This window comes from Serinus canaria, chromosome 3 (genome assembly GCF_022539315.1).
Source record: "Serinus canaria isolate serCan28SL12 chromosome 3, serCan2020, whole genome shotgun sequence".
Taxonomy (NCBI): Eukaryota; Metazoa; Chordata; class Aves; order Passeriformes; family Fringillidae; genus Serinus; species Serinus canaria.
In genome coordinates this window covers 64,135,616-64,145,901 of record NC_066316.1, presented here as the reverse complement: position 1 = coordinate 64,145,901, position 10,286 = coordinate 64,135,616, and the positions used below count along the sequence as shown (strand labels likewise).

The 10,286-nt window shown below is 37.8% G+C and overlaps 1 protein-coding gene across 2 annotated transcripts in view; it reads right to left on the bottom strand.

Annotated features, from left to right (window-relative positions):
- Window positions 1-843: 843 nt before the first annotated feature.
- The window catches only part of MAN1A1 (mannosidase alpha class 1A member 1), a 140,805-nt gene continuing 131,362 nt past the window's right edge, over window positions 844-10,286 (bottom strand). For both annotated transcript variants that reach the window (XM_030235932.2, XM_050972437.1), the window contains exons 11-12: window positions 5,023-5,138; window positions 844-4,375 (exon numbers count right to left, since the gene is read on the bottom strand). In XM_030235932.2, coding sequence (XP_030091792.2) covers window positions 4,249-4,375; window positions 5,023-5,138 — 243 coding nt within the window. In that variant the 3' untranslated portion in view covers window positions 844-4,248. The remainder of the gene's footprint in view (window positions 4,376-5,022; window positions 5,139-10,286) is intronic.

The following is a 10,286-nucleotide window of genomic DNA, read 5'->3' as shown; positions in this document are numbered from 1 at the left end:
AGTTCATGTTTGCCTTGTTGAGTAGCAGTTTGTCTAGTCCTGAGTAGCAGTTTGTCTAGTCCTGGGGCCAGCTGCAGGAGGGCACTGTCTGCTCACTGCCCCAAGGACTTCATTGTGTAGCTGAAACTGCTGCAAAAAACCTCAGAGCTGCCCTCAAAAATGATTTAAGCAGGTCTAATGAGTAAGTCTTTTGACAGAAATTGATGCTACTGAGACTGTTCTGTAAAACCACAGCAGTTTATTTCAGTATCATCTTGGGAGAAAGCTTTCTCCTAAACAGAGAAAACAAGGTTATCCAGGAGGTGTAGCTGTTATTTCAATATTTAGATTGGAAATCTTAATGTCCTTCTGAAACAAAATATAGTTACAGTTCCTATGACAACTGTTTCCCTGTCCTCTGGAGCATGGGCTAACGACAGGATTTCATTACATGGTCATGTAACACTGGGCACTGTGACAGCCTTGTCATCTCCACTGCGCTGTTTGCTCCTAAATGGCATTTAGCTCTGCCCACTTGTGTGTGCAGAGCATGAATTGTAGTGGCTGACCTTCACTGTGCTTATTGCTTGCCACCTCCCACTTCCCAGCTTCCCTCTTTTCATTAGCAGGCTCATTTTCTACCAAAATACATTTGATATGCCAAATTTTATTGACAAAAATTCCTAGAAACTTATTTCAGTGGTAGAAATTCTATACACTGACATTAATTAAGAACAGCAGCTTAACAAGTACACAGAGTACTGATAAAAATTTGTGAGTACAGCAGCTAAACCAGAATATGCAGCAGATTCCTGTAGTTACTTCTGCAACACATGTAAGAAAAACTATAACCAGTTGAACAGATATATTAAAAGACTTTATTCACAATAGAGAAATTTTTACAAATATAAGTTCTTAAAAATTAAGCATCTTGATCTATAATGTATTCCATAATTTCAGTTTATATAAAGATGAAAAGACTAAATGGAATATGTACAAATCAAAACCAATTTAAATACATGATAGAAATGGGATATGTATGAAGTTACCATAGAAACAGTGAGCTATTGGGCATTGCAAAAAATCTGTGTATAACCAACACATATGCAATATTTATCTCACAAACAATGAAAATTATTTTTTTTTCCCCTGTGAAACAATATTGGTGCCATTTAAAGGGATCTACCTCTTGGGACCCAACATATGTAGATTTTAAATGCATTATTATGCTACAAAGAAGTGGAAGAAGTGTGGGCAGTGTGTTTATGTAAAGATAACGAGTCCATGTCCCTGTCTTCTGCCCCCCTCCCCCCCAACAACGAGCAATTTCATTTGCTCTTACGAATGACTGGGAACACAAAGTCACCATCACTAGCCACTTCCATGAAGTGAGTTAAGTGAATGGGAATTCAAATGCATGTTATCTTACTGATCTAACAAGCAGTGGTAAATATGGACTGTCCAAAAATGATTGCTCTAACTTTGGTGTTTTGGGGTTATTAAAAAAAAAGAAAAACTTATATAGTCTCAGTTTATGAAAAGTTTTTTTCTTACAGCTGGCAGATCTACACGTTGTACAATCTTCTCGTCTACTTACATTACTTTACAAAAAAGTACAGTATAGTGCAGTTTGTACATACAACCTGAATACCAATACCACATCAAATTTGTGCTCTTTCAGATCATCCTAACTCCCACGCTAAGGAAAATTCCACGTTATGCATTTTACAAGGAAACAACCATGATGCTTATATTTAAGTACATAAGACCCAATGCACATAGAGCTGCATGACTGGAGCCTGCTTGTGAAACGTGGAGAAGACCTGTCTGGTTCTCTGCTTTCCCTTTAGCTCGCTAAGTACCAGCAACATCACTACAGACAGCTGGGGGAAGCAAACCTTGGTTAAGAAAACCATGTGGAAAAGTGGCTTAGAAAAAACACTTCTCAAAGACTGTTTCTCATCTCATTTATTTAACTGAGATGAGGTCTAAAACAGCACATACACGTGGGGGGGGGGGGGCAGTAGCAGCAGGTGACCCAGTAAGCATAATTAAGGAAAAAATAATTATTGTTACATGTTAAAAAGAGAGGAAGTATTTTGGTTTTATTCCACAGCTATGGTGATTCAGGGGATGGAAAAAAATCTCCCTTATAAATACTATTTATAAAGAAATACAATGAATTGTAGTCCTCCACTTGGTACAAATTCTGGAGAATCAAAAGCAGCAGAATTTCTGATTTTCAACAGAGGAGAGAGTCAAGACCTCATCCTTGCTCATCTGGATTCAGAAAGCTGCTGTGCCTTGAGGGAATCCATACTTAAAAAAAGAAAATAATAATTTTAAAAAACAGTGGAGCACAAAGCTTTGAGCCGCTGTGCCTGGCTCTGTGTAAGCAGGCTTTACCTGCTCATCCATTTCTATCCATTCTCCCAGAGCTGGGTAGCCCAGGCTCACCAAGGTGCCCCAATACTCTCATGTAGGAATGGCCAGCTCGGCCAAGCCTGTGCTGGAGCACCAGTGGATCCTTGCCTTGTCCTCTACCCCGGTGTCTTTGGCAGCTTGTGTGGCACGTGCCATCTCCTCTGTCAGCAGGGGAGGCAACAGCAGTGCTGTCCTTACAGACTTGAGGGCAAGCTCTATGGGTCAGCTTCCAGCTGCTATATATGAGAGTGTAAGTAGTTATTTTTGGCTTCTACCTAAGAAAACCTCCACTGCAGACCTCTATCAGCATAGAAAAAATGTACTCTAAAGCTTAAACAAATGTGTTCCCTCAGCTGTGATTAGCAATGCTGGACATGTGAGCTATCTTACTAAATGCCATTCAAGAACGTTACTGTTCAGAGCTAGGTTTGGTCCACTGCAGTCCAGTCAATGAATAATGTTCTTTCTCAGAATGGGAAGCCAGGTGTTTCCTACCTTAAATGTATGGAAGTCATCCCACCACTAAATGAAAACAGGTAGACTTAAAAATCATGTAAACCACTTCAAACCAAGTAGAAACAGGAATATCGTGCCTCATTTCATTTTCCCTTTGGTGATGCCACAGAGCAAAACATTTTTGGCAAAGCTGTTACCTTTCTTAATAAGCCAGGCCTCTACTCTAAGGAATACTTTTAAAGCATGTTGCATTTCTGTTACTTAAGACAAGGCAGTGTTGTCAGGAAGTTTTAGTTCAATGCAGGATAACTTCCTCTCTGAATGACTTCTTTTGAGGAGGCAGGTTTTCTTCAAGGCATCTGAACAACCCTCTTTAGTCATACAGATACAGCAAATTGCTTTGTGGCAATTAACCATCAAGTCTGGTGTCAAGTCTGGACCTACCTAAATCTTTGCAAAAGTAACAGAAAAACAAGCAGACTGTATCTGATATAATTCTGAACTTCCAGGAAAATGTCATTGAGTGGATTTTTTTTTGCCAACCAACCAAATGAAAGCTACTGGACTAAATATATAAAGAAGGTTAATAGTCCCTTTCTTAATATGAAATGATTACCTTATTTTACTCCACAGTAGCTTGACTAAAGACATAAGAATAACACCACCTAGAAAAGGGAGGAAACAATTTATTCTATTACGATATTCTAATCAAAACCTGAAAAACTAAGGTCTGCTAACTAATGTGCTAAATCCACAGAAACTAGTTTAATCTAACTTCAACTAATACTGCAGTTTCAGAGTTGTGTCTGCATGAGATGAAAATACCCCTATGTCGGCTTCATTGACAGTGAAATACATCAGATACTCCAGCAAGTAATGATAGACCCGCATAAGAAGAGGCTGTCACAGTCACAAGATTTGTCCTGGATGACACACAAAACAAACTGACATAGAACATTAAAAAAAAAAAAAAAAAGAAAAAAGAAAAAGCTCTTTATACTTAATTCAATATGGCTTTTTGCAACATGGCAAAATATTACAGCTTAAAGCGTACATCTCCTCACAGAGGAGAGAAGAATTTTGCAGTCAAATTAAAAGCATAACAGGAAACAAGTAACATGCAGACCTTCTGCTTTTTTTTGGCCAAAATGACACTGCAGGCTAACAGAATCTGGGAAGATACCCTATTTCACTTCTAAAGGTATTAATCTGAATTAGAGGATTAAGGTTTTATCATAATTAATTTGGTACATTCATAAAAATTTACTGTTAAAGAAAACAGACTGCAAAACACTTGATTAAAAAATTCAACTTAGGAATTTAAAACCAAATCATGTGCCCTAGTCCTGGAAACGCAAGGAATGAAACAAAGTATAAATTAATCTTCATCTATTTCTGGTTTTCTTCTTTATTCCCATCATCTTTGTGAAGAACAGGGAGAGGATGAGCTTCTGTGTTGAAGACCCAGTGTTCAAATGGAAGAAGATCATCTTCAGAAAACAGCAAATACAGGTACCTGGCAAGGAAAAAAAGCAGGAAGTGAGACCACATCAGGGAAGTGATTTCCTGGAAAACACATAATAATTCATATTTAATTTACTTGAGTATTAAACTTCCTGTTGAGATGGCATAACTGATTTTTTCTTGCACAGCAAAATACCCCCCCAGAACTGAAGAGATCAAGACAAAAGTTTAATCTCTTTAAAAATTTAGGAGATGTTGATAGATAATGAAAGCATTTGTTTTTTTCTCTTAACAGGTCCTGCATGCTTTCCATGGAAGTTGTTTTGTCTTCCTTTTCTAAAGTTTTAAAATGAAAAGTATGCAATATAAGCCTGTTAATGTTCTCTGTCTAGTCAATTTGTTTCATTATTGCTGGTATATATAATTAGATCCTATCAAAGATAGGAGATGCAATGTCTCAAAAACTATCAAGTACCTTTATCAGAAGTAAAGATAATTTGCAGAAGTCAGGGAATTTAATTTATTGACACAGACTGGGAAAAAAAAAGGCAATTTTGCTTCCTGTCACCTAAGAAGGGCTCTGCTATTTCACTCAGATTTTGTTACGTGAGAGTGTCAAGGGTACTAATGATAAATGCTTATCAGTAAAGATGATACACAGAGCTACTTCACATTAATGAAAGTCAACTTCTCACTTACTTGAGTGTCTCTGAAAGGAAGAAGCTTTGCTGCACATCATCATGGCTTTCATGATTGTTATAAACATCTCTAAGGCCGGAATAGCCGCCGTCGACTCTGCAGTGTTTTTCCAGTGCCTGAAGCAGGGAAGAGAACACCCAAATCAGTTGGACTAACAATATGAGTAATATGCCAGTGTTTCTGTTTGACAACAAAACTAGCAAAAAACAATTGCCACAATTCTTTTGATAAAGAGGTGAAAACTTGGTAAATGTCTAGATAGAAAAACTCTTTAAAAAAAAAAAGACATAGGCATACCTGTCTAATTTCATATTTAGGAAGACAAGCAAAACAATAAATGAATAAAAAGTGAACACAAATCAGCTTTCAGAAGGAAAGATGTATGGGTATAAGGATTTAAAGACATATGGATTTTCACTTATATTCTTTTTCTTTTTTTAATAGAAGTAACAATAGCCTTTCTCTCCCAATCTCTCAGCCTTTGGAAATTGTATTACCTATACCTTTCCTGCTCATATTTTGGTACTTAAAATGATTATGACATAATTAAACACCATACTAAAGATCAGTCTTTTCCTTACCTCCTGCAAATCCCTTCAAAAAAGGAAAGGCAACTCTTCATTTTCTGTGTAAGTTATATGGTTTCCCTTTGCAATTATTTAATTTTTCAGTGGAGAACCACTGATATTGGGCTCTGACTGAGTTTCTCTTGTGCAGAAGTCATAGCTTTCTTTGCTACCTCTCTGAAAAAGCTTTGTCTGTTACACAGGAGTAGACAGAAAGCCAGGACTTAATATAATTTAGCTGTAACAATGCCAGTGTGTTTTCCTCTAGCTAGTGTCCAAATTCTTTATTCAGTTAAAAGGTGTAAAACAGATGACTGATTCCCGTTTCACAATAAAAAGGAGTACATGGGCCACCTAAAAATACAGTTTCTTTTCTGTCCACAGCAATGTCCTATATTTATGAAGGAGAAAAAAGATCAGATGAGGAGTATATATAAAAGGGCAAAAAAGATGCTGGAACTGTAGAAGGTATATACAGTGAGACTATTTAATAAACTTTGTGGCTTTATTTTATATTAGATGTTTGCAATAGAAAGGTGGTACCTCTATGCATATATATGAGCCATAACTTCTTTAAATATACTGATATCCAATACCTTATTTGTATATTGGTTATCTTATCACTACTATATTTAAAAATATTAATTAATAGGGTTTTTTCTTTATAATTTATGTATTTAACAAGGCTACAAGCATTCTCACTCTATTAATTTTTCTTCTCTTTTACAACAACTCTCTGGTATCAGACAGTATAAGGAAGGAGTAAAGAGAATGTAAGATGATTATATTTAAAACAACTCATTATTCAAAACCAAATTCAGAAAATTCTACTTAACCCTAAATAACTTCTTGCAATGAAAGTGAAAGTAAGGATTGTGGATGGCTGCATTCACTCAGGACCACACTACTGTGAAACAAGGTGTTTTCTGTGGAGATGGTATTGGAACAGCTGTCAGGCAGAAATACCTGGGGCTTTATCCCCCACAAGAGAGAGCCAGGAGATAACTGCTTCCTCCCTTTCTGAAGTTACTACAAATACCACTGAAGTGGGAACAGGATGTGTAGATTTTATTTAGGGAAAGATGCTGCATTTCCAAACACAGAAGCTAAAAAAGCAAGGCAGAGGAAATATCTAAAGCAGGCAGAGTAAGTATTTTCTGAAGACAGATGGGACTAAGAGTCACTAACAATTACTGAAGTATTCATCACCTTCCCCTGCTCTAAAGGCTCTTTAAGATCTGTGTTTTGCTGTGAGCAGATATCCTAAATGTCCTTGATTTTGCTGGAGTCCCTGTAGCTGTGTGCACACATTTGGCTTGCACGTCAGGCTCTCCTTGGTGTTCACCGGAGAGTAAGCTGCCTATCATATATTTAAAAGGGATTTTTCTCCAGAAGAGATCCTTTAAAATATAACAGCCTATTTGTCTTTTCTTATGTGTCTTTATGTTCTTTAATTTTCCTGGACACTTTTACTAGATGACAAATATACTTAATTTTAAAGAAGTAATTTCCTCTGGCTGGTATTCCTTCCCTCTTGTCTACTTTAACCTGCAAGGAATTCCAAATTCTACATCTGTGTCTGGACTTTCAATGTCAAACAAGAGATGATGTTTTTCAAGGCACAGCAGAAGCAGAACTTGAAGGATAAGGCTACTATGCAAGGAAACATCTGCATTCTAAACAGGGTGAGGTAAAATAAAAACAAATTGCATTTACCATTTATACACTCTAACTTACTTTGAGCATTCTTTGAGTTCAGAGGCATCATAAGGCACCTGGAGGCACTGCTATGATGAAAACTAAGGGGTTAACCTGCCCCAAGTTTGCCTTCTGGTGGTATCTGCCTGATGCAAGTATGAAGCATCTCACCCCTGAAAACTACTTTCCATCTAACTAAAGGAACAGGACATCCACCAGATCCTTTTTATCCTTTTTAGCAGGATAAAAAGGCTCAAGGTTGTCAGCCATCCTGGCAGTGATGGGCAGGAAGAAACAATCAAACACATTTTAAATAAGTAGTTCCCAGGAAATGAGGGTGGCTAGGATCAGTTATGATGCAGTAATGGAAAACATCAAGCACAGTGAAGACTGGCTGACAGTCTCAAACTTTCCTCATAAAGAGAGAAACAAAGGAAGTGATACAAATTTAAAATATGTGCCACATTTATAATGCAGAGAGGGAGGCTTTTATGAGCTAAGCTGATAAAACCTTTCTGACTCAGTAACAGTGGATATTGCTGGTGGTCATAACTGCATTTTCTCCAGCTGCTGAAGTACATACAAAATAATCTTGGACTCAAAGCAGCAAAGAAAATTCACAAAGAAAAAAAGGAGAGGCTATAGCATATTTTTAGTCTATAAAGTTAGAGAAAGAGTTAAGAGACTTGTCAGAGAGTTTAGAAGTCATGACTCTAAAACTGCCTCTTTTTCTACTACAAAGGCACTGGAAAAAAACTAATGAGTTCTTACTGCCAGAATAATGAGTTAAAAGTGGACATGAAACACACCAAGAACAACTTTTTTTGGACAAAACCCAAATGGTCTGATCGTTAGTTTCCGCTCTTTTCTTGTTTCAGTCTCAGGTTCCCCTTTGTGCAACAGGTCCTGGTAGTTAAACCAATGGCCCTCAGTGGTTGGGGGCTTCCGCAAGGTCAGAATGGGTCAGGTGCTCTTTGGGGCAGCATTAAGGAGCAAGAGGGAACAGAATTTACAACATAGTTATGGCACGTTAGCATGATATGTGCTGTAACAAAAAAAATACTGGATTAGGTGGAGCTGTATGGCTATAAACACCAAGAGAGAATGTGAAAACAAAAAGATTTTAAACCTACAACTGACTGCATAAGTTCTGGAAAGCTGTAAGATTCGTTTCTGTGAAACACCCAACTGCACATTAGGACAGTGGAAAACGGGCCCTGGGCAGAATGGGACCAGCTGCATCTCCCACACCCATCTGGCTGTGTTAGAGCCAGATTGAGAATAACCACAAGAATGTTAAACAAGGGACACGTGGGGAGCGAGAAGGAGGTAAACAAGTGTACCAACTTGAAAGAAACACAAACAAACTGAACCAAATGGGTAAAGAATAATAATAAGGAAAACATTTCAATTGTTTATAACAATGTTATCAGTGTGGGCAGCAACAATGAGTCAAGAAAAACATCTCCTGGAGAAGGAACAGTTGGCATTGCTGAAGCCTGATGGGATGACTTCCACAAACAGCCATTGTAAATATGGCAATTATAATCTGCCTGGGAAGATTCCAGTAGTAAAATGTGTGCCTATGGGTGGTGTAAGCACAGAAGAAAGTAAGGGAACAGCCCTCTAAATTAGAGGTTTTAAAACCCAAATTGCTTTGGAATTAGTAATTCAGGAGCATATTGTTTCAGGGCCCCCCAGAGCCAACACCTGAGGGAGGTAAATACAATGCCCTAAATAACTGCTCTCTACCTAGCTGAATACAGTGCTCAATGCAGGCATGGAACAATCCTGAATATTCAGGCAAGAAGTCTGAGAGTATAAGCAGAGGTAATATTACTATTCTTTTTTGGAAAGCAGATTTTGCCTTAAATTTAATTCCTGGGGGATATCTAATTACCAGTCTTGAAATAACCTTTTTTCCACAATGCTCAACAGCATTTGCACAACATTTCTGTATGATCAATATCTACACAGTGAATACTGAATACATTTACAGATTTTGGTTGCTGTGGAGGGAGTTGGGTTTATGGGGTCATAACACAGTAACAGCTCTCTTGTAGGGTCCCTTAGGGATGAGAAATTGTAGGGCACAAGTCTGCATGTTCTACCCTCAGAGTAAATCAACCTTCTGTAACTAGTGGTGTAAGCCCCTCCAAGAAGGTTGTTATCATACACTTCTAGAAGCAAGAGGTGTTGGGTAAACTGACAAAACAGGGCATTTTTGAAATCCTGGAAAGCAATACCTCTGCACAAGAGAGGTCACTCTGAACAAAATGCTGCAGAGAGTTTTGATTTTTTTTTTTTTTTTCATTTTTCTTAAGTACACAGAGCCAGAAAAATAATGTTCTTCAGCTTGCTGTATTTCCTATCAGATGTCAGCTAATTTAGCAAGGGCAATGTCAATGTGAGTAGGACAGAAGTGAACTCCAGAGAAGTGTAATAAGGACCACCCCTGGAGGATGAAACAGGTAAGTCTAAAGGCTCTCAACCTTAGAGTGATTAACTGCTGAAATAAGGGAAACAATGGATTTGGCAAGCCCATTCTTTGCAGTGCAGATTAGCTGCCCTTTTGGAAGCTGCCCTTTTGTGCTAGACAAACACAAATAGCTAGGTTTAGCATGACTGCTTGAAGCTCAAAGGCCAGTGGGACAAAAAAATTCAAATCTAGAAGAGATTGCTGTCATTTTGGGAGTTTTGTCCATATAACTTATGTTTCTTGAAAGTGACATGGTTTTGTGTTTGGTACTATCTAGTCCTTCATCCTGGCCTTTGTCACCTTAATTAAAATTACCTTCATACGATTACTGAAAATACATTTCATAAAACTTATTTTCATAAGCCATGAGGCTCAAATTTGAGCTTAAGGCTTCCATTTGAGCCATAAGGCTCAAATCTGACAGAGGTTTGCATTTTCCATTCACATGCAGCAACACTCAACATCTGGGACAGAACATCCAAATGTGACCCCTAATCCTAGAAGTATTTAAGATGGAGAAA